Source organism: Hipposideros armiger, unplaced genomic scaffold (genome assembly GCF_001890085.2).
Source record: "Hipposideros armiger isolate ML-2016 unplaced genomic scaffold, ASM189008v1 scaffold_31, whole genome shotgun sequence".
NCBI classification, from domain to species: Eukaryota; Metazoa; Chordata; class Mammalia; order Chiroptera; family Hipposideridae; genus Hipposideros; species Hipposideros armiger.
In genome coordinates, this window is record NW_017731381.1 from 3,862,310 (window position 1) to 3,887,230 (window position 24,921).

Sequence of the window (24,921 nt, forward strand, 5' to 3'; positions counted from 1 at the left end):
CAGCCCCTCTCGGAAGCACGTGCACCAAACGTCACTTCCTGTTATTCTCTTCGCTCCCTCTTTGATCCGCAGTGGGTTCGCTGGTGACCGGTTTTTGGGGCGTGCCCTTTTCCCTCTCTGTCAGGTGAGTGAGTAGGCGTCGTTCCTCGCAGTGGCGGAGCCGCCTCCGGTTCCTGGGGTCCCCCTGTGCTGGGTGCTCTACCTGGAGTCACCAAGGCAACGGAATTCTGCGGGGTGAGGCCAGGGTGGGGAAATCTTCGCGGCAACGCAGCCCCTCTGAGTAGTTGCCCTGAGTCTCCTCGGCGTTAAAATCTGGACCGCTTGCGACATCTCCAGGACTCGTGACATGAGCTTTCGCCTCCTTTCGGGGCCCACCGACAAGCGAGGTGGTGTCAGACAGGGCCAGGGTCCATGAATGCGAGGCGAGGTCGGAATTGGAATGGAGACGCCTTCACTTGACTGCCCCTGTTGTTTAAGTTGCTTCAACTGCTTTTACCTCTCACGGCCTCAGCTTCTCCGTCTGTTAACAGGAATCTTAACGGCGAATCTCGTTTTATGCGGGCATGACTCCTTTGAGAACCTAAAGAGAAGTAGAGATCCTCTCGACGGAGAAATGCACGTAACACGCTAAATTTTGCACACAAAAAAAGGAATAGGCAGTTCCCCTAAGTAGGTGATTCGTAGGGATTTTTCCACTTTTGTGATTCTGATGATTGCTCCGATGAGTGTAACAGCCGCTACCCGCTCCAGCACCGACTGGTTCTGCCGACCTAGCTGTGCCTCTCCTCACTCACCATGCCCCAGGTCCAAGTCTGCACATCCGGGTTTCGTGGGGAAAGATGGCTTTCCTCCATAGAACTGGTTCTGGCCCAACGCAGGGCCCCTCCCACCTCCACTCCCCAATATTTAGGTATAGTCGCCTGACGAGATAGGCTGCTGGAAAGAGTTTAGTATCCAGCTTACCTGCAGCCAGACCTTGGAATGCCTGACTTCTGTCTGGGAATGGAATCTGCAGGTCATGGTGTACGGTTGTTAAAACATAAAGCATGTAATGAGCCCTGGGTAAAACATTTTAAATCCCCCCCCCTTGTTCATACCAGAGGCTGAATAAGTGACGGGATAAAAGAATTAACTTGATTGTAAAGTTGCAACCTCAAACCTAATGATGCTAATAATAATGGCTGTCCCCTATTGTGCGGAGGCTTTGCACATGTTCTTTCATTTAGCATCCTGTGGTTTTACACATATTACAGATGAGGATGGCTAGGACAATGAGAGATTAGATAAGTGTTCTAGCTCTCCTTGTCCTGTGTCACACAGTGCTAGTAAATGACCGAGTCAGGATTTAATCTCTCTAAAGCCTGTCCATCCACTGCTGCCCATCTCTGGACATCTCTTAGAAAAGAATAGAAAAGGAAAATATGATGCATTTTTTTCCATAGAAGTTGCCCAGTGACTTGCATCAAGATCAAATATGTGTTTTAAAGATATTATTTCAAAGTAGTTCTTCAGATAAAATACACACCCTTGAGGGCAAGGACTGTATCTAGATCAGTAATGAATTCCTAGAGCTTAACACAGTTCCTGGAGGTTAGTAGGTGCTAAATACAGTTTTGGTAGATTCTTCATTTTACCTTACTTCCACCCATTATAACATTAAATACTGAAAACCAAAAAGTTTTAAAGAGCTTTATGTAAGCATATCTCCATCATAAAGTTAGATGCTTTCTGAGAATGGGAGTATGTATTTGGAAGGCTAGAATCTCTTGGGATGCCAGTAGGTGGCACCATTCACTAAGGAGGGGAATCCCGGAAGCCAACAGGTCTGGGGAATGGGGAGAGTTTAGTTTTGGACATAAGCAGCTTGAAATACAGATGAAAGCAGGAATCAGGTCATGGGGGGTCTTTAAAGGCTGTGTCAAGGGGTTTATTCTAAGCCATGGAGGCTTTGGAAGAGAGGAGAAATATTGTAGAAAGATGGCTCTGGTTTTAGCTCAAATAGCACGTCAATCAAAGAGCAAGTGGCTGTAGGAATGGAGAGCTAGTTAAGAGACTGAAAGTTATACAGGCTTTGGTGAGAGATTGAATGTGAACAGGAAGAGAAAGTGGACAATGACCATTTGCTTTCTAGTTTGAGCAACTGAATGGGTATTGTTGCCTATTTCTAGTGTAACTATGGAATCCAGTTGACAAAGGACAGAAGAACAGGTAAATGAAGGATAATATTAAAAGCTAATACTTTTATAGCTCTTACTGTGTGTCAGAAAACTCATTCTAATCCTCTCAGCAATCCTACGAGATTCCCATTATCATCTTCGTTTTCCAGATGGGGAAACTGAAGCAAAGAGAAATAAAGTGACTTGCCTGCGGTCACACAGCCAGTAAGTGATGGAGCTAGAACTGGAACCAAGGCAGTCGGGCTAGTCTGTGCTGCCACTTTCTCCTTATGATAAGATGCCTGCCAGCGACGAGCTCAGTTTGGACACATTGAACTTGAGAACTGTGGGGTAGCCATGTGGAGGTATCTGTGGGACAGAAGGTACATGAGTCTGAAGCTCAAGTGAGAGATTCGGACTGGAAATAGAGATTGTGGAGTCAGCATGCGGGTGGCCGTTGAAACCACAGGAGAGGGCAAGAGCCCCCAAGGAGATGCTGGGAAATAATAGGGGGAAAAAAACAAAGGGACCCCCAGAAGGCAAGCACAGCATTCCAGTTATGGGAAGGATGCATTTGCTTCTGCAGACTAATAAATTGGTGCCTGGTTTATAGGTCATCAATCCACATTGACTGAGTCGTCCCTCCCACCCCCCTGAGTTTGATCAGCCCTGGATACCCTGACACAGTAGAGTTCTTGGACCCACAACTGTTAGGTCATATCCTGGGTGGTGGTAACCCTCCCCACTCCTACCATGAGATTCCAATTGGTGGCCTGGTGGCCTCCCTGGACACCTGTTTCTTGCCCCTCACCGCAACTGAAGAGCCTCTAGCTCCTCTGTTTACCACTTGCCAACTTTCTGAGCCCTGGGCCCCCCATCTCCAGGACTCCAGAAGCACATCACTTGGGATCTTCAGGTGCCTCCTTAAGGTATTTTTTCACATTGACTCACACATTTCTTGTGTCTCCAGCAGGACTCTAAGCTTCTGCAAGCAATGTCTATTACATGTCCCCCCTGCCTTTCCCTCCCTCAGCCCCTGTGTCCCTGTGTAAGTTAAATGGCCCTGCACTGTTGCGTCCATAGCACTTCACACTCCATCACGGCAGGGCCAGCCCCTAAGTCCCTGGTACCTGGCACAGGGTCTGCCACCGCAGGTACTCAATGATTGTCAATCATCTGTCTCAGCAAACAATTAGTTGCCCACTGGCTTTTTAGAACCAAAAGTGGGGCTTGTTGACTCCTTTGACAGTTGATTTTAGCAGCAGAGCCTTTCACAGCAGTGTTTTGTTTTGGGGGCGAATTGGTGAAAGCTGGCGAAGAGATTAAGTGCGCTCTTGGCATTCTCTTCATAGCCCCACAGCTATTATGGTCTGTTATTTGATAGTTGCTTTTCTGAAGTGTTGGGGAACAGAACAGGGAATGAATGAGGACTTTGGGATGCCGTGATAAATGACCTGGCCCTATTCCTCTGTGCTGGTTGGGCTTAAGTCTGAAGTAACTCGAATCCCAGGACTCAAGTTAAACCTCAGAGCTCCGAGAAGAAATGGGAGGCTTTTCCTCGGAGCTTCTGGTCACCTGCAGAGGGAGCCGTAGGACCGCAGTCTCTTCCCTTCATTGTAAAGCCCTTTACAGTGGTGGGTTTTCAAAACTGTTGAAGACCCTGGGCTACTGAATGGCTTGCCTTCCCGCTCCAGTTTTCATTCATTTGAACTTTGTAATTTAAACTGTATGATGATATCAGGAAGGTGTTAAGGCCAACAAATAGAATCAAGCAGTACAGCTGCAGGAGAAAAAAAAATCTGTAAATGGTGAGGACTGGAAAGGGAGTATTGCACAGGGTTTCTTGGGTGCTGGTAACATTCTGTTTCTTGATCTGATATTGGTTATAGGAGTGTGTTCAGTTCACAAGCGCTTGTACACGTATATGTACATTTTTCTTTGTGTACATTAAACTCCAATTAAAAGTCAAAAACTTACAACAAAGATATGTATTAGATTAGGGTGAGCGGTTCTTTTTTTCCCTATGATTATTAACCTTATCTGAATCACGAGATCCTCTGAGAAAGCCACACGCCCCAGGTTAAGAACATTTGCAGCAGCAGAGTAGAGAAAGTGAGCAAAGGACATGAACAGATGGTTCACAGAAAAAGAAACACAAATGGCCCTTAAAACATATGAAAAGTGCTCAAGCAAAAGATAAAGGCTTGCTAAAAGTGCACTGAGTTACCAATATTAACCAAATTCCAAAGTTTGACAGCACACAGGATGGGGCTGGAGCAGTGGGTGGGGCAGTGGGCAACAGGTACTTGCAGACCTTGCTGGTGGCACTGTGAAACGACAAGTGTAGGCATCCACCCAGTAGATGACATTTGACATGTATGTAATGACTTATGTGAAAGGTTATCCATTGCACCATTGGTTATGATAGCTTGAGATTGGAAAACAACCCAGGGGTCCATCTGTAGGACACAGAAACTGTGGTGCAACCACACACTGAACTATGTAGCTGGAAAAAGAGGAAGCTCTTTGTGGTTTGAGGAAAGATCTCTGAGACATAGTAAGTGAAAAAGGCAAGATGCAAGCTAAAAATAGATATTTGCATTGTATTCTGCATAAACACTGAAAAGATACACAGGACACTAAGAGAAGTGTTTCAAAGAATGGTGGGAGTGGGGCAGGGGCAGCCAGACTTCCTAAGGTGGACCTGCGTTCTCATTTGTGAATCCTGACAGTGAATTACATATGCAAAGCAACAACAGTCAAAAATTTAAAGAGCCGCTGCTCTAAAGCTGTTAAGCCTTTAGGCCATCCATACTTCTTATATCTGCCAATTTCACAATGGCTTTTTTTAAATTAAGCTGTATATTTAGAAGAGTCTTCCATTTATTCTGCATTTGAACTGTTGGAGCACGGTCTCCTGGCTCACCCTAACTCCCAAGGATTCTTCCATGTGCTCTGAACCAATATGCCCCCTCACATGTTGACAGTTACGTCTAATTCATAAGCGCTTGATTCTGTCTGAGGGAAGAAGAAACGTTGCATCAGAAAGGGGCACCTGTGTCCTCAGAGGCCATTGGACGTGAGCTCTCGTTCTGCATCCTTTCATCTTTGCCTGTTTCTACAGCCATTTTCCCCCCTTCTCTCCTCCTCAGAGGGTCTTCCTTCTAAGACCAATCCCTACTCTAACATCACTTTGGTTCCCATCTTTCATACCTTCTCAGGAAATATATTATTTTTATAATAAAAACTGATTGTAACAAAAATTACCTCTGTAGAAAATTTGGAAAATAGAAGAAAATTCTGTATCATTTGGCCCCAGCATTTTGCCGTAGTGTGGCAGAGTTCCTGAGAGCCAGACTGGCTTTGTTAGAAGTCCTGCCTCACCACACCCACCCCTCTGTGTGGCCTTGGACACTGTGCCAAAGCCCCTGTGCCTCCATTTACTCCTCTGAGAAATGGGGATAATGATTGTACCCATCTCGGAGGGCTTGGAGGGAATTGAGTGAGTAATGTGATAGGACACTGGCTGGCTCATAGTGAGCACCCAACAAATGTTAGCTGCTGCTGCTGCTGCTGCTGCTGTTATTATTTTAAATGTATATATTTTAATTGCTGATAAACTGTACAGTTTTTTTTGTTAACTATTATAAGTATTTTCCATGTCACAAAATATTTCTTAAAAACATGATTTTAATGATTGTATAATAGTCGATAATTTAAACATATTTATAATGTCTCCTGTAGTTAACCATTTCTTTATTATTTTTGGACAGCTGGGGTGTGTGTGTGTATTTATATACATCTGATCATAAGTCTGATTGTTTTCTTAGAATAGAATTTTATACCTGCAACTCCTGGCTGAGAAGGTAATGCACCAATAAATTGCATAAAAGAAGGGTTATCAACCATTCACAAAGTCGGGGCCCACTTCGCCATCCTCTTTCCAGCAGTGAGATGAGCTTGTTTAAGTCTCCTCCTTGTTGCTGCCATTTCTTTACAAGGTCGCTTTCACCACATTTCAGTGGATGGTAGGAGATGCCCAAGGTGCTTCTGTATTGGTTACTTTTTATAATATTAATAGATTAAGTGAGTAGTCCCGTACACCCTGGATGAGCATGTTAACTTGCTTCCTGCCTGGCCCTGGCCCGTTTTCCTCTTAAGTGGAAATGTAATCCATGGTGCTGGTAATACACCAGGTTTCCCTGTTTCCCTGTGCCCCCTGCCCGAAGATGTTTAGCATTGTGGCATCTCTCCCCAGTGATAGCACAGGTCCCAAAGCCCAGTAACAGATTCTAAAGGAACCTGACTCAGGTAAAGTACAAGCGCAGATGGACTGACCTATTATCTGCACTGTATGTATGACCTTCTCAGCATATATTGCCAGTCTTTGTGCCATATTTCAAATTCAGATTTCTATTCAATGTACTTCCATTTGCAGTTAACTTACAGAGCTAGAACTTTATTTTGTTAAAACTAACTCATGTTTTTAAGTCCTCCATATTTTACAAAATGCATTCACACACATGATTGCTTTGATCCTTGAAACAACTCTGGGTGTTTGGTATGTTTTATCTCCATTTTACAGATGAGGCCCGGAGAGGTGAAGCCTCCTGTTGAATTACGTATGCAAAGCAACAGCAATCGGATCTCAAATCACGATGCCTTCAGCAAAGGAGAGCCGGAAGGGGGTGAGAATTACTTTGGGGAGATGAATACCAGCTTTGGTTGAAGGAATAAGAGCCGAACAGGTGTCGAAGGAGCAGGAGTCACAGGTAGGAGATCTAGTTCTTTTTTTTTTTTTTTTTTTTTTTTTTTTTTTTTTTTTTTTTTTTTTGGGCTGGACTCGAACCGCTGTAGCTCAGTAGCTCAAACTCTTGAGTGAGCTCTTAACCAACTGAGCCACTCGGCTGGCCCATTTGTTTGTTTGTTTGTTTGTTTTTTTGTTTTTTAGCTGAGCCATCCTGCCACCTGTTGGCAGCTCAGTTCAGGCTGGGAATCGAACTGGCGACCCTGTTGCTCAGAGCTCGCACTCTTGAGTGAGCTTTTAACCAACAGAGCCACTCGGCCGGCCCCTTACAGGTAGGAGATCTGGGCAGGGCAGCACGTTAGGCCCATGGCTGGACCTCCCTACTCCCGTAACTGCGGGGGACACGGGCTGGGGAGACTGGGATGCCAGAGACCTGGACTCCCTCTGCTCTCTCCAGGGCCACCTCGTCCACCCCTTCTGCTGATGGGCCTTCGGGCAAGTCACTGAGCCTCAGTTTCCCCTTTTGCAAGATGGAAAAAACTACCCCTGTCTGCCAACTTAGACAAATTGCTTTGAGGATCTGGTGAGGTGGTGCGTATGATGCTGCCTTGGGAACTTTAAAGTGTGGGGCACAGGGAACCCCTTAAGCATGCAAGAGTGGGTAGGACTCCAGTGAGGTTTCCTTTCTTTTTCTCCTTTTCTGTTTCTTATTTTTATCTTTATAATTTTTATCTTTATAATTTTACAATGTCCTTGTTATAACTGATGCAAATGATGCTGAAATAATTAAGGTGGAGATGGACAGTTCCATGTCCTTTCCATATCTCCGCCCCCCCCCTCCCGCCCCGTATCCTGCTGTGCAGAGAGGTAATCCCTGTTTATAGTTTAGCATACCTGCCAGGTTTTCAAAATACCCATCTGTACAAACTTACATGTCTTTTTTTTCAATATATATACACATGCATATATAATTTTGTTCTTTAAATTTTACAAAAATGTTTCCTGCACTGTTCTGCACCTTGCTTTTTCCCCTTAACAATTTTATCTTGAAGACCTCTCTGTATCAGAGCTATTTAATTCTTTTCTGTGTCTAAGCATATACATATATATAAATAAAACTAATTTCCTACTAATGTCATTTGGATCATTACCAATTTTTTAAAATATTACCTATGGCACTGTGTGAAAATGCTCATCAAACAAGTTAATACTCTTGTATTTTCAAATGAATTGCTGGTGACACAAATTTTAATATTTGATAGATATGTCAAACTGCCAGATTCCACTCCCACCAGTGGTATTTGGGGTGCCCGTTTGCCTACAGTGGTCCTCAGCCAGGGGTGATTTTGTGCCCGCTCCTAAGGGACATTTGACAATGTCTGGAGACATTTTCAGTTGTCACAGCCTGAGAGGCAGTGATGAAGATGCTACTGGTCTCTAGTGGGTAGAGGCTAGGGATGCTACTACACATCCTTCGATAAACAGGACACTTGCCCACAGCACAGAATTGTGTCAGCAGTGCCGAGGCTGGCAAACCCTGCACTACACCCTTGCCAGTGCTGGGCATTGCCATTTTTTTTCATCTTGCCAATCTGGTAGTTTGAAAAAAAATGATATTTTATTTTACTTTGTACCTCTTCAGGAGAATGGAGTGATTTTTAATTCTTATTTTATATATTATTTAAATTTGTTATAATGAATATGTATTACTTTTATACTTTTTTTGAAAGGCCATTAAAGATTTTTAGAAACCTGTACCTCTTTGATTATTACTATGCAACCTGTTCTTAAAATTTAATCATATAAGTGCCTGCTTGTTTTTCTGATAATGTGTCGAAAGAAATCCTTAACACAGGGCCTTGAGAAGCCGTCAATACTTCAAGTTCAAGTCTCCCATCCTCTGGCCTTCAGAATTTCTCTTTTGTTCTTTCAAATCACCTTCTCTCAATGGACACCCAGACCCAGGAGCCACCTCTGAGAAGCGTCTTAGCCCAGAGATACTCCTCACCACAGACCAGGGCTCCAAAACAAAATGTATCCTCTGCTGACCCAGAACACCCACCAGGAAAAAAATGTTCATTTCTCAGTTGTGAAACCTGAGATCCACTCACCCTGTGAGTTTCCCAGACTGTCACAGCCGAGCCAAGCCCCTGGGGCTTCTGTGGAGCCTGGAGCTGCTGGCATAGGCTTTGGTGCAGCGTGAACATGTTCACATCCCCTCCACTAGGTCCTGTTGAAATGAAAAGGAATGGCGCCCTGCCCAACATGGCAGGGAGTGCTGGAGAAGCCATGCTCCTTTCTTTTGGCTCAGAGCAAGCCGGAGCCAGCCTGGAGGAAGCGTCCATGGCGGGAGGACTTATCGGTAATACCTGGATACTCCCAAGAAAATGTCCCACGTGGCAGAAGTGGCATAGACTTGCCTGCAGCCTTTGCAGATCACCCAATAGCAGACTTTCAAAGTGGGCAGACAGCTCTGGCCTTGGTGCCAGGAACAGGGCTTCTGCCAGCAGCTCTGTGCATTTCATCTGCAGCCTGCTGTGGTTTTCCAGCAGTAAGCAAAGGCACATGAGGAGTCGGCCTGGTCTAATGGCTCTCATCACACTCTGGAATCCACACAAATCATGTCAGTGGAATGCAGTGTGCGATCTGTGAGGCCATGAATGCCTCAGACGCCGCTGCATTGCTGACTCTGAGAGAGAAAACAGTAAGGGGTTCACAGCGGGAAGAGAGGGGAGGTAGTGATAAGGGAAAGAAGACCTGTCTCCAAGTCAGGGCCTGAGTTCCGCTCCTGCCTCGCTGTGCACCCTAGGACAGATAAATCACTTTACTTCTTTGGGCCTCAGCTTCCTTGCTAAATGGTTATCAGAAGCATTCACTCCGTTTTTCAGTTTGCAATTTTCTCTAAACAGTGCCAATTAGATAAAGCTGGCTAAAATAAATTAGAGATTTAAAATAGAGTTTAGACACAATCCACTTCCAGTTGGTTAGTTTTTCTTACTTGAAAGTATAATAATAGATGGTCAAAACAGAAAAAAAAAATGTCAGAAGATAGAGCCATGGAAAAAGTAGTTTGTAGAGAACACCCATAGTTCTATTATAATACCCACTCTGAGACAGTGCTGTTGGCATCTTGTTGGGACCTGTCCAAATAAGAGCTTCTTAACTTGGGTTGGTGGATGGGCTTTAGGGGAAGAGAGCCCCTGAATGGTTGAATAAACCCCCTTTCATGGGCCATTAGGATTTTTGCATTGTTTAGCCATTACGAAGAGTGCTGTGCAGATATAAGCTTAATGAAAAAGAATTAGAACTTAATGAGAAAACAAGAAGAAAAACATGGACAATTTGAACACCTGCCAAAAATACTTTAAAGGGCACAACAAGAGGCCAAATTATCCTACGGTGCACAAAAGTTACCAGTGAGAGAGAGTGGATTGATGCTCATTTCCAGCTGTTTACATTTAAGTCAACAAATATTCACTGGGCAGGTGCTATCATATGCCAGAGCCTGTGCCAAGTGTCACGGACTCCTCAGCTAGCCCAGCCGCTGACTTCACTGAGCTTTCCAACTAGCGGAAACCGACATGGAAATTATTTCATGCACAAACAGTAGTTTGTGTTTAACCAAACTGCCTTCGTTACTGATTGGCACAGTGGAACCCTGAATTACCTCCTTGTTATTCCTTGACCCAGCCTCCCTGCCTTTCAGGGGCTTGCATGTGTCAGTCTTGAGTTCAGGTCTCTTTCCTGCTTAGATCCAATCCAGAGGTTGCCGCCAGGTGCTGCTGAATGAAAGCCATTCAACTTCTGCTTGTTCTTTTCAGGGAACAGGAAGCTTACTATTCTCAACTTGGCTTCTTTCTGCTTGTCTGAAACATTTCTTTATATTAAACTGCAACCTCCCACCATGACTTCCTCTGATTGGTCCCAGAACCTCACAAAACAAGTCTGTCTTCTTCCCCAGCCTGCAGATCTGAAGAGCTTTAGATCTTCAGGTAAAGCACCCAATCCCACATTCTTGTCCTCCAGTCAGTACCCAGCATCTGTGATGTCCATTGCTGGCCGGAAGGGCCTGCAAACCCCCTGTTGATGCTTCAAACCGTGCACTTGCCCAGACCTTCCAGCAAAATATCCATAAACAGATGGCCACACATGGGGGCAGTGAGGCCCAGACCCTTGAGGACAGACTATGCTGGTGATACTTGAAAAGGTTCTGCAGCTTCAAGAGGTAGGTAGGCATGGGCAAGAAGACGAGTCAGCCCTGATTGGAGGACCTGGTCTGCTGCCCTCCCAGAAAGAGCCTGTGTGCCTTCCATCAGTACCTCTCACACTACGGTGTGTGCTAACCTCCGGGGGTCTTGTTAAACTGTGGATTCAGATTCAGCTGGTGTAGAGTAGGGCATAAGATTCTGCATTTCTTACCAGTTCCCAGTTATGTGCTGACACTTCAGACCACACTCTGAATAGCAAAGCCCTAGGATTGGTATCACAGTCCCTTGGGGTGCTTTACAAATATGGACAGCTTGGCTCACCCAAACCTACTGATTCAGAGTTGCCTGGAGACTCGCTCATTGATCTTTCTCTCCTTGTTTCTTTCTTCTTCCCTTCCGCCCTCTCTCCCTCCCTCCTTGTCTCCCTCCCTCTCTGCTTTAGTTTGAAAAGCCCCCAAGATGACTGATGGACAGTCCAGTTTGGTATGGGAGCAGAGGCAGTGGTTCCCAGTCCTGGCTGCATGTCAGGGTCACCTGGGACTTTTATAAAATGTTGACCAATTGAATCAATTTCTAGGGATTGGGGCCAAGAGATTAGCGTTTCACAAATCTCCCCAAATGATTCTAAGGTACAGTCCCTCGTGTAGAGCCTGATATAAGAATCATCTGGAATTCTTGATGGAAATACAGGTTACTACACTACCCTCTGCCCTGAACATGGAGATTCAAGGTCTGGGACGAAGTCCAAGAGCCTGTGTGTGTAGTAAGTGCTGTAGCCTCTCTCAGATTCGTTTCTTCATCTGTGAAATGGAGATGACTGCATGAGGCAGAGATGGGCAACCATCCCTCAGAAACCTATGTGTCCAGTAGTCCCCATGATAGAGTTGTTGGAAAGTGGCTGCCACAGGCCAGGGACTACATTTCCCAGCTCCACTTTGCCATTAGGTGGGGCGGCTACGGGACTGCCTTCTGGCCATTGGAACATGGGCAGAGTTAGGTGTGCTCAAATGTCCTCAGCTCTCTCTTTCACTCTTTGCCCGTTGGATATCAGTGGCCATTGGATATCAGTGCCTGGGTGACCTGGGAAGCACATGAGAAGGTTGACAGAACTTCCTGCTCCTCCACCCACATGCTGCTAATTAGACTTTATGTGACTGAAAACTAAGCTTCTGTGTAAAGCTACAGTGCTTGGGCAGTTTATCTGTTACATTAGCTAGTGGTATGTTAACTGTATACCGTCTGCATGATTATGGCAGAAACTATTAAAGCAGAGGCTGCAAACTGACAATATGAGGCTTAGATCCAACCCACAAACCCACAAATATGTTTTGTTACCCCCTCACCAGTGTTCTTTTTTTTTTCTTTTTAAATTTTCAACAGATTTTAAAATGAGCAGTTTTACAACAGACATCTGTTGGTGCATTATTTACGGTGGCTAAGACATGGAAACAACCAAAGTGTTCTTCGATAGATGATTGGATAAAGAACATGTGGTGTATATATACACAATTGAATACTACTCAGCCATAAGAAAAGATGAGATACTGCCATTTGCAACAACATGGATGGATCTTGAGAATATCATGCTAAGCAAACTAAGTCAGACAGAAAAAAATCAAGAACCATATGACTTCACTCATATGTGGGATATAAAACAGAAAACAACAAAGGAACAAGACAAAGAAAGAAAAACTAGACACAGACAACAGTATAGTGGTTACCAGAGGGTAAGGGGGGAGGGGGGTGGTAGAAGAGGGAAAAGGGGGTCAAATATATGGTGTCGGAAGGAGAACTGACTGGTGGCGAACACACAATGTGATATATAGATGATGCATTACAGAATTGTACTCTTGAAACCTATATATTTTACTAGCCATTGTCACTCCAATAAATTTAATAAAATAAATAAAAATTAAAAAAAATAAAAATATACTGTGGCAAGGATGTAGGGAAGTGGGCACTTTTATAGATTGTTAGTGAAGAGCATAAATTGGGACAACCTCTTTGGAAGGAACTTTGGCAATGATACATTCTTTGACCCAGCAATCCCATTTCTAGGAATTTATCATACGGATGATTCTCCAACATGTGCACAAATATACAGAGGGTGCCCAAAAAATGTAAACACATTTTTAAAAGGAAAAAACTGTATTAAAATTACGCTGATGGTAACCCCTTTGAGCACCTCTTGTAATTGCAGACGTCAAACGTAACTTGTATTCATCTTTTGTTATCGGTATATATTATTACAATTTTGATACAGTTTTTTCCTTCCATAAAATGTGTACATTTTTTGGCATCCTCTGTATATGAATAAGAATATTCACTAGAGCATTGTTTAGAAACAGCGTATCTGTCCATCAGTAAGAATTGTTAAATTTATTATGATGCATCCATACAGTGTAGACTTATAAAGTATGGAGTAGACCGCTGATAGTAAACTCTTTTCAAGATGTACTGCTAGGGCTGGCCAAGTAGCTCAGTTGGTTAAGAGTTGGCTTAAGAGCACGGGCTCTGAGCAATGGGGCTGTCAGTTCGATTCTGCCAGTGATGCTGCACCTGAGCTGAGCTGCTGCTGAGCTGCCAACAGGTGGCAGGATGGCTCAGCTGGTGTAACAACAAGATTGCCTGTTCGATGGAGGGCTACGCCCGCCCCAACTAAGACTGAACTCGGCACTGTGAGCTGAGCTGCCACCCGCATGGCTCAGTAGATAAAGCATACACTCTTAACAATGAGGCTGTGTGTTCGACTCCCGCATGAGATGGTAGCTACGCCCGTATGCAACTAAGAGTGAACACAGCACCTTGAGCTTAGAGGCCACGAGCTGCCGATGGGAAGCCAGATGGTGACTGGCACCCTCCACAATGAAGATTGAGGAACAGCAACTTTACTGGTCCCCTTCCCAATTTCCCAACACTGTTTCCCTCCCCCAATTCCCCAATAAAATCTTTAAAAAAAAATGTACTGCTAAGTGAAAAGTGCAAAGAACAGGCCACTGTCCATCTTATGCATCACTATATTCCTTGTGCCATTGTAGTGCACAATTAATATTTGTTGAGGGGATGAACACACATTTGAGTGTGATTGCTGTGAGTCTGGCTCCCTGGATACATTCAGGTCAAAGGCAAAGATAGGGGCCAGATTTTCCACCTTGATCAAATTTCTAAGGTCTTATACTCCCCTAAATTCACAGGCATTTGAATTTTCCCTCAAGACACACCATATCCTTCTTTGCAAAATCAAACTGAACAACAACACACTTTGAAAAAGAGAATTTCCTGAACCAAGGCTAATGTAGAACTAGGGCTTAATAGAAAATGTAGCTCAAAGCTTCCTGGCAGCCAAAGCAGAAAGGGAAAGCCCTGGGCCACAGAATTTTTGTTACTGGTAGAAGGAAGGCCACTGATTGCTCAAGAGCCATGCTAGGAGAGTGATGTGCCTAGGAGTCCTTGGTAGCATGACATGGGGGTGGGGGAGGGCGCAAACTGAGCTTATTTTTCAGGAGCATCTATTTGCTCAATGGAAATAAAATACAACATTTATAGTAAGGAAAGCCAGGGTATATTACGGAGCTTTGTGTAAAGGTCCCATGAATGTTTAGGATAAACTCTGTGACGGCAAAGGTGTTACAGGCTTTCTTTGGGCTCTTCTAGTTGTGCCTCAGTCTCCTGGGCTGAAGATGTGACCTTGGACCAAAGACTTGACACCTCTGAACCTCACCTTCCTCACCTGGGAAAAATTATTTTGCAGATGAAATGAGATGATGCATGTAAAGTGCTCAGGTTGATGGATGCTTGCTGTGCTGCTGTTGAAGACTGTGGAGCCAGACAGCCTGGGTTCCAATCTCAGCTCCACCATGACTAGCGAGGAGACCTTGGGCAAGGACACTTAGCCTTTCTGTGCTTCGGTTTCTCCTCTGTAAAATGAGGCTAATAGAATTATTGTGAGGGCTAAATGAGTGGATGATTGTAAAGCCCTTAGTGCCGGGGCACACAAGAAACCAGTTTGTTCCCTTCTGCCCTTAGAGGTTCTTCAGGAGAAACGTCAGAAAATAACAGCTTCAAAGAGAGACGAGCTATTTCCAGACACTAATTTATAAAAGCAATGGATCTTTATAACACCAGTTTCCTAAAGAAACAGTTGCTCCTTAGAATATTGAGAGGCAGGATGCGTTTATAATGGTGGAATCATCCACCAGGGACTGGCCAGATATGAGCTATCTGGGGGGCATGGCCCACTTCCCCATGGCTCCTCGGAGCCTGACAGAGAGGACTGGTGGCTCCTCTGGCACGGGCCAGGGGCGGGCCACGGGGAGGAAGAGCGAAGGCGCTCCCGGGATCCCCTCGCCGCCTCCCCCACTTGCCCACTGAGTAATGACATTCACGGCGAGGGGAGGGGGGGAGCGGAGGAGAGGGACAGGCTCGGCGAGGCCATGTGATGCTGGGCGAGAGGGAGCCGCTACCGCCGGAGCCTCCGTCTTTCCTCCCTCCGATTCCGGGCTGTCATGGCGACCCCCAACAACCTGACTCCCACCAACTGCAGCTGGTGGCCCATCTCGGCGCTGGAGAGCGATGCGGCCAAGCCTGCAGAGGCCCCCGACGCGCCCGAGGCGGCCAGCCCCGCCCATTGGCCCAAGGAGAGCCTGGTTCTGTACCACTGGACCCAGTCCTTCAGCTCTCAGAAGGTACAGCCCGAGAAAGCAGGGGAACCGGATGCGCCTGGTGGCCAGGAGGCTGGGGGAGGGGATCTCGGTGGGCTTAAGGTGTCTAAGGACCTGGCGAGAGACGGCAGGGTGCAATCTGGGGTTTCCGGGCCGGACGTCGGGAGACGCCGGGCTGCTCTCCCCGAAGGTGACTGGCCCTGTGTCGGGCCCCGGGAGCATCGTCCGCTGCTCTAGGAATATCCGTCCTCTTTCCCTCCCAGAAAGACCTGGTCTGTTGGAGGCCTGAGAAGAGAGACAAAGGCAAGGGGAAGGGAACAGGCACTACCGGGAAGGCGGCCTGTTGGAGGAGGAGCGCCTCCTGAGGTCCAGCCTCCAGCCCCGGTAGTTCTATCGCAGGCCCGCCCTCGGCGCTGCTGTCCTGGATACTACGCGCCCCCCAGGTCACAGCTCCTCTGCCCCTCTGCCCGGCGTGGGGCCTTCCTCTGACTGGGGCTTGGAGAGTCTGTCTCTAGCGCCACCACCACCACCCCGCCCCCCAAACACACACACCCTTCTCTTGAGAAGGAAGGAGTTAACTCATCTTCTCAGACCTGCCGGACCTTAAGATCTGTGTTTTGCTCTTAAAGGCACAGAGGGCCTCTCGGCCCCTTCTTAGACCCAGGGGAGCTGGGGGGGGGCAGTTGGGAATCCAGCCTGGTGCTGAGTTATTAGGGTTCCCGCTTCCTGGGGGTGAGCGCCCGGCACTGCGCCTGTAAGACAGGAGTGCCTCTAGGGGCGCAATCTCTCACCCTGGGTAGCTGACCTGTTTGTGGGGCACAGATTCAGCACCATGGCCAGGGCCCAGAATTCAGGCCCCGTTGCTTGGCCCTCTGACTCCTCTTCTTCCCGGAAGATCCTTTTGTTTCATTCACTCATTTTCCACATGGAGAAACCGTTTCTATAAAGAGAAAGGGCCTTGAAATCAAAAGACTTGGGCTGGAGTCTTGGCCAGGCTCAGTTTTATCATCTGGAAAATGGGATGATAATAACAATAGCAACTTCTAATTCCAGCACCCCTCAGGATTGGTGAGAGGGTTGTTGAAGAGGCGGTATAAATTAGTGTTCTAGACTGGCACCACTCAAACTTGACTGCGTTAGAATCACTGCATGATCCTGGTTAAAGCACAGACTGCTGGGTCCCACCCCAGAGATTCTGACTCAGTAGGTCTGGCGTGGGGCCCAAGATGCATTTCTAACAAGCTACCAGGTGGTGCTGATGAAGCTGGTCCAGCCATCTCCCTTTGAGTAACCCCAGTTTAAGGTATAGACTCTGAGTCCATACAATTCCCAGTGGAAGAGCCATCCTTCCCCAGTAACTTACTGTGGGGCTTTGGCCAGGTAGGTCACTTTGCCTCTCCAAAGCCTCGGTTTTATAATCTGTAAAATGGAACTAGTGGCAGTGCCTTCCTCAGAGCGCTGTTGTGATGGTGAAACGAGATGATGCACAAAAAGTGCTGATGGCAGTGCCTGGCACAGAGTCGAGACTCTGTTAGTAACGGGTGTTATGATGTCGCTAAAGTGCTGGGTAAAGGAGGGGTCGGGTTAACCAAAGTCACACTGGTACACTTGTCCATGAATTTTACACATGCATGCTGAACACCTACTGTGCGCCAGGCTCTATGCAAGTGGCTGGGACTTGGAGATGAATCAGTCCGACCTCCAGATGCCAGAAGCTCCTCCCACCCAGGACCTTATGAGCCAAGCCCCAGTGGCTGGGATGCATGGGGTGCAGAGGGATGGTAGCCCCCCATTAGCATCCCCCTGAGGGAGCCTCCTGTCCTGCCTCCTATGGAATATTTCCTATTCAGCCAGAGCTCAGGGCTAAAGTGGTCCCTCGGTCAGGGATGAGATTACCCACTGCAACCCCATTTGTGACCAACCCTCTGATCAAGCCAGCCTGGGCATTCTACTCCCTCCTCTGCCGGGGACTTCCTCCTGCCCAGGAGCCCATTGTGGGTTCTAGAGGCAGTGTAGCCTGGCAGAAAGGGCATGGGCTCTATAGTCAGATGGTTCCAGTCCCATCTTGAGTGCTACTGGCTGTGTGACCTTGGACAAGTCACTTCATCTCTCTGTGCCTCGACATTCTCATCTGTAAAAGGGGACTTTTGCATCCTACCCTGCAGAATGTCTAGGGGGTTGAGAGGACATGGACATATGTTAAGCGTTGGCATGTACTAGGAACTTAGAGGGTAAGTTTTCTTCCCTCCCTTCAGTCCTGAAGGGCCTTGCCTGCATGCGGGGAGCAGTTCCTATGTGGAGCATGTGAATAATGTATCGTTAATGGCACATAAACTATGGATTGCAGAAATAGACCATCCCCTGTAGTGGTGGTGGCTCCACGGGGCATCTGGGGACTATTCCAGGGCCAGAGGACAGGAGGACAGTGAGGGACCCAGAGCCCAGACTCTGGGGTCAGACTGCCCAGGCTTCCATCTCGGCTCCACCACTGACCAGCTGGGGAATCCTGGGCAGGTTTCTTAGCCTCCGTACCTCAGTTATCACATCTGTAAATTGAGCATATTAATAGTGCCTTCCCCTCCCCAAAAGTCATTGGGAGGATTCAGCAAATGTCTCCATATAAACCACCTAGCACAGCACCTGGCACATAGCAAGTGCTCAGTAAGTGTACCTACACTTACCGGACGCTAGGTCAAACCCCAACTGCCACTTCCCAGCTCTGTGACTTTGTGCAAGTGTCGTCACCTCTCTTAAGTCTCAGCTCTCTCATATGCCGAGGAGTATGCAGAGGGTTATGAAGACTGAACGATATGCATGTTCACACACTTAGCTCAATGCCTTAAAAAAAACTGCACCCTAATCACTAATTTTCAGGTACTATCCTAGGTGATCATTTGGGGCCATGGGGTTCAGAGGAGGCTCTAATGGCATGGTACTGACGTTAGCATATTTCTGAGGCTGTTGCTGACCCCATCCCCATCTCCTTTGGGATGTGAGGTTCAGAGGGGCAAAAAGTGCAGGGAATCAGACACCGTCATTCTAGCGCTGGTACTCCCACTTACTAGCTGTGTGACCTCAAGTAAGCCCTGACCCTCTCTGGGCCTCAGTTGCCACAACAGAAAAATGGACTAGATGTTTGATGCAAGCTGCCTGCCTCCATCCCCAGGCAGGAAGAACTGCCCTACGTCCGTGTGCCCCCAGCCCTCTGAGCATCCTTCAGAGGGCTGGTCCTCATACCAGCCAGTTTTTTAAAAACCAAGAGTGCTACTTACCAGCTGTGTGGCAAGTTCCTTACTATCTCTGTGCCTGTTTTCTCTTTTGTAAAATGAGCATTATACTGTTACCTACCCCATTAGGTTTTTGTCAGGATTAAATGAGTTAATAAATGTAAAGGTCTCAGAACAGTGCTATGGAAGAGTTAGCTAGTAGTACCGTTGCTATTTCCACCAGAGCGAGTCTCAGAGAGCCATCTCTGGCTCCCCACAGCAAGCCTGGTTCAAGGTCCCTTCACCCCATCCTCTCAGGGTCTGCCCTTGTGCCTGTGGGGAGCCCCAGTCCCCGCCTTCGGCCCCCAGGAGTAAGAGGCCTGGGTCTGGGCCCCACCAGGGGCCAGTCCTGACACCCAAGATGGAGCAGGTCTCCAAGAGGCCCCCTCCCAGACATGACAGGAGGGAAGTAAATGACCTCTACCTCCCACCCTAGCCTTGCCTTTCAAGCTCTTGGGCTCTGGCCCCCAGCCCTATCCATAATGGTGCACTTGACCATTTGCCCCACCCCCGGGAGGACCTCAGGTGAGAACTGCAGATCTCAATACTCTGCTTAGAAGCCTGCAGTGGCTCCCCAGGTCCCTCTGGGAAAAAGCCAGAGTCCTCTTAATGGCCTCAGGCCCTGATGCAGGATCCTTGCTTGGGTCATGGACCCCCTCATCAATCTGGGGAAGCCTATGGACCTTTCTCAGAATATTGCTTTAAATTGAATAAAATAAAATACATAGGGTTATTAGATTGGAAAGGAAACCAATCATATTCAAGTGCAGCTATTGACATGCTTTTTAGAACAAATTTGTTACATAATGACATATGTTTCTGTATTAACCCATTATATAACACAACCTAGTGACAGGACTGACAACTACTGCAATGTTGAAGTCGTGATGAGTGTAACGGCAACAACCGTGAAGTGATGAAAATATCTGATTCCTAGTGGTGACACTGTCACGGGCACCTCTAACACTACTCATAATTGAAGAAAAGGCTACATGTCAGGTTGAGATTACTGAAAATAAACATGTAATTTTCCCATCCTAGTTCAAGGACTCTCTGAATATGTCCCTGGATCCCGGGTCTGGGAGTCTCGATTATAAGTCCCAATGCACGCTCCTTTCTGACCTCCTCTGCCTTCCTCTCCCCAACCTCTGCTCCAGCCACACTGGCCTCCTCACACGGGGCCTTTTCAAACACGTCAGACATGCTCCCACCCCCGGGCCTTTGCACTGGCCATCTGTGTGCCTGGAACAGTCGTCCCCAGATCCCTTTGTAGACTACTCCCTCACTTCCTTCAAGCCTTTGCTCACAGGTCACCTTCTCAGAGAGGCCAGCCCCGACGGGTCACCCTGTTTAAAATTGTCACCTGTCTCCCTGGCACCCCCGATTCCCTTTACCTTGCTGTATTTTTTTCTTTCTTCTGATGCATTCATCATCTTTGGACATGCCCTATCGATATAACCTTGTTAACAGTCTGCCCCCACTAGAATGCCAGCTCCCTGAGGGCAGGGGTCTTTGTTCACGGCTGAGTCTCCCATACTTAGAACAGGACCAGGCACAGAGTAGCCACTTGATAAATAAGTGTTGGAAAGTGACACATTTGTAAACCATAATAGGTATTACCTTAAAAAAAAAAGGTATTTGATTCTGTAAAACTAAAACTGCTCTAAGATATAAAGTTTATTTAAAATAAGTTATTTGAGATCAATAAACTGAGGCTCAGAGACTCTTTAAGTGTCTTTTACAAAGTCACACAGCAACTAAATGACTGAGAAGAGACACCAACCCAACCCATCACAGTTTGCCTCCTAAACAAGGGCTTGAGTGAGGAGGGATGGTGCCTGACCATGACAATGAAACACCAGTGGGTAAACTTCAGGCATCCGCAGGGAAGATTGTCTGCCCAGAGATGGTTGATGTTTGTTCATACTGAGCAGTGACCACCTGAGTCTGGTCCAGCCCCCAGGAGGCAGAAATGGCAGATGGCCTTGGTGACTGCATGCCCTTCACCTGGGCCTGGCTTCCTCCCGTATACCCCTCCCCCACAGGATGGCACATGGCTCTGGCCTGCAGCTCAGCTAAAGGAGCAAGTCTCCTTGGCTGCTTGCCGAAGTGACCCAAGGCAGCTCCAAGCAGGGACTGTTATGCCTCTAAAGATAGTCCCCTTCCCAGGCAGCACCCCCACCTGGCACCCTCCCTGGAGTCCCAGGTCACGGTCCAGGAGTGGTCCCTGGGGGCAGGTGCCATGCCAGGACAGAGTCCAAATGTCTGGACATGCCAAGGGCAAAGGCTTGCTTTGGTTTCTGTTTCCTCCCATTCAGAGGCCCCAGCTTGGCCCAGAGGCGGGATGACTGGGCAGAGCCAGATCTCTGAGGCTGGAGGATGCCAGGATAGGCAGGAAGGGAATGGAGCGGTTTGGCTGCAGACGAAAGAACTCCAGCCTCAACTGCTCTGGGGCTGCTCCAGGGCACGGTCACCACCCATGAGCTCAAATATACCCATACACAGGCACTCTCGCCCATGCATACTCACTCATGTCCACACTAATGCACACGCACTCACACAATACTTGAATACTCACACTTGACTGGTACGCTCATCCATACACACCCACACGTATGCACACACATGCACACAGACACACACGCACATTTGCTCATTCACACAGGTGCCGCTTATGCTCAGGCACATGCGCTCACACACTTGCACACTCACACACCCAGACCCAACAGCTGCCACCCCCGCGTGCTCACTCTCTGCCACAGCTCCTCCCCTCTCTTAGACAGACCCAGCAGTTCCCTCCCACGGCCCTGTCTCCTGCGTGGTCTGAATATAGTGTCAGCTCCCAGCAGGCCTGCAGCCCCTGGTTTTCCTAATGAGAAAGAGGAGGCTCAGGAAGGGGCAGCGATAGCTCTGAAGTCACACAGCATTGCCATGGCAGAGACAAGGTGAGGACCCGAGTGCCTGCCTCCCAGTGCCATCTGCAGGACCTGCTTTTGGCAAATGGAGCAAATGAATCTGTGAAGGAGTGTTGGAGGTTCGGGGGCTAATTACCTGTCCCTCCCCACAGTTCACTAGATAGAAGGAAGTGTTCTTGTTAGCTGTAAGTGTGAGGCATGAAGCAGTCTAGGACATCAGCCAGGGGGTGTAGGACAGTCTGTGTGTGTGTGTGTGTGTGTGTGTGTGTGTGTAGTGATGTTAGAATCCATGTATTAATCTCCTGTGCTGGGACTTCACCCATGTCATCCCATCTCAACCTTGAGCCAGCCTTGAAGGAGTGGATTACATTTCTCATGTCACAGAAACTAGGGATCAGAGAGGCCAAGTAACTTGCCCAAGGTCACACAGCAAATACACAGCAGAGCCAGGCTTCCAGCCCAGGTCTGTCTGCCTTCAAAACCTAGTCTAATGCAAGTAGCTAAGTCACATTACCTCTACTGTATTCCAGGCACTGTTCCTCAGGGACTACTGATCTAATTCTTACAACAGCCCCCTGAGGGAATTGCTAGTGGGACTCCCATGGGACAGGTGAGGAAACTGAGGCACACAGATGGAAAGCTATTTGTAAAGCTAAGCCATCCAGCAAGTAAGTGCTAGAGCTGGGGTTTGAACTGGCATAAGCTGGCACCCAGTCCAAGGTTCTAAACATGACCCCAGGCTGCCCCTTCTGGGCTTTTAACTCCTGGCATCGGGAGAGAGGCTGGGGATGTTTAGTCCCCAGAGCTTCCAGCTGGGCGTGTGGGGACATTGATGCTCAGGAGGGGTGGAGTCACTTACCATCTTTTTGCTGGGGCACCTTGGACAAGTCCAACCTTTTTGTCTCAGTCCACAGAAGGGGACAGTTGAACTAGGTGATCTCTAACTGTCTTCCAGCTCAGAGAGGTTGGGCTGGCTCAGGACATGCCCCAGCCTCAAGGCTCCCTATTAGCTTCCACCAGTTCAAATGTTTGTCTGGGACCCCCTAGAGACATAGGGAAAGACGAAGGAGGGGGCAGGCCCAGGACACCCTGGAAGGAGCCCCTGGGGTAGAGACAACTGATCTGGGAGTCAGGAACAAGTTCTTCCAGGTTTAGGTCTGCTGCTAAATTGCTGTGTGTCTTTGGGTAAGTTACTTGCCCTCTCTGGGCTTTTGTTTTCTCATCAAGAAAAACAGGGAGATAGTTCCTGTTCTGCCCTCCCTAGAAGGCTGTTGTGAACATCCAACAACCAGATAGGAAGGTGTTTGGGGCAGTGAAGGGCTTGACCAATGTTGGCAAATTACTTTCACCTCACTTTGTTTCTCAAACAATTTGAAAAAATTAGCTGCTGATGATAAGAATTTCTGCAAATTTCCTGGGCAACTCCATCCCTGGAGGCCAGGTTGAGAGTCCAATCATGATAATGATAATTGTGAATTGAGTACCATTTATATACCAGACATTCGGGTGGGACTATTAACACTTCCGTTTTGCAAATAAGGAAACTGAAGCTCGGAAAGTTTAAAGATTCTGCCCAAACTCACACAGCAGAACCAGGAATCCTATCCCGGGTATGTGCAGCTGTGAAACCCAGCCCCGCAACCACCAGGCCCTAGGCCCCTGGGAGATAACCCCCACCCCACCCCACCCCCAACCAGGTGCCCAAGAGTGGGCTGGAAGCAACAGTGTCCCCTCCTGTGTGTGACCTCTGACCTCCCTCCCCACATGCCCCACCCCACCTGGGCAGAATGTCCCCGTGTGTCCGCCCGCCTTCCCCGCTCTGACCCTGGCACCTGCAGGTGCGGCTGGTGATCGCGGAGAAGGGCCTGGTCTGTGAGGAGCGGGATGTGAGCCTGCCACAGATCGAGCACAAGGAGCCCTGGTTCATGCGGCTCAACCTGGGCGAGGAGGTGCCCGTCATCATCCACCGCGACAACATCATCAGCGACTACGACCAGATCATCGACTATGTGGAGCGCACTTTCACGGGAGGTACGGCTGCCGCATCCACCAGGGACCCCTCCGGCTCCGACCTGGTCCCAGAGCCTTGGGGAGCCTGGGGAAAGCCACTGGGGCCATGGGCAAGGCCCAGTCTGCCTGGAGAGGAACCATGGGGCTACAGGCAGGGCTCAGATGCCTCCCAGGAACTGCATAGCCTCAGATCCCGGGGAACCCACAAACCCCCTTCCTGGTGCTCCAGGGGAAGGGCATGGTCCAGACACCCTCCCCCCCCACTTGGAGCTCTGGGGCTAGAGCCTCTTTCCCCAGGAACTGTGGAGTCACAGGCATGGTCACAGACCCTTGGTGTCCCCTCAGGCATGGGCAGAACCCAGACCCTGTTCTAAGTCCCCACAGACAGGGCCCAGATCCCCCAGGGACACCAAGACACCAGTAGCCCCAGCCCCCTGAAGCCCTGTAAGCATAGCCAGGGCCATAGACTCCCAAGAAACACACAGACATGAGCCAAGATGTCCTAGAGCCTTGCAGACAGAGTAGGGTGGACATCCCAGAACCCTGCAGAACGCTATGTCCCCTCCCCGTCTCTCCCGCTGGCCTTGCCCCTGTTCAGGAGCTCACTGCCCACAGCAGCAGGATCAAGGCCCACTGTTTAAAAAGAATATGAATTAGTTGCCAACAATTAAAAATCAAGGAGAGTTCAGTTTTAAGCATCCAGGCTTCCAGCTTCTCTTGGAGTCTGGCAACAAGGGGCCCAGACCCCCACCTGCCCCTCAGGGGACAGCTTGGAGGGCTCCAGTGAGGAGAGGTAGGCGGGCTGGACCACTGGGATCCCCTTTCAGCTCGATGGGCCTTTATCTCAAGGAGTCTGGGAAAGGGGGTGGGCCCGGGACCTCTGGGCCATGGCATTTCGGGGTTCCAGGATGCTGGAATTGGGGTTTTGGGGTGCCAGAGGCTGGGCTCTCTGAATCGC

General features: G+C 48.2%; 1 protein-coding gene across 9 annotated transcripts in view; it reads left to right on the forward strand.

Annotated features, from left to right (window-relative positions):
- Window positions 1–11: 11 nt before the first annotated feature.
- Window positions 12–24,921, forward strand: part of GDAP1L1 (ganglioside induced differentiation associated protein 1 like 1) — a 34,865-nt gene continuing 9,955 nt past the window's right edge. For 5 of the 9 annotated variants that reach the window (XR_002123311.1, XR_002123312.1, XR_002123314.1 and 2 more), the window contains exons 1-2: window positions 15,483–15,796; window positions 23,792–23,984. Coding sequence is in view for 1 of the 9 variants with exons in the window: in XM_019637002.1 (XP_019492547.1) it covers window positions 15,617–15,796; window positions 23,792–23,984 (373 nt within the window). In the remaining 8 variants the exon portion in view is untranslated. Of the gene's footprint in view, window positions 125–2,326; window positions 2,866–6,741; window positions 6,929–15,482; window positions 15,797–23,739; window positions 23,985–24,921 lie in introns of those variants that run through there. The other 4 variants (XR_002123316.1, XR_002123317.1, XR_002123315.1 and 1 more) reach the window with 4 other exon arrangements.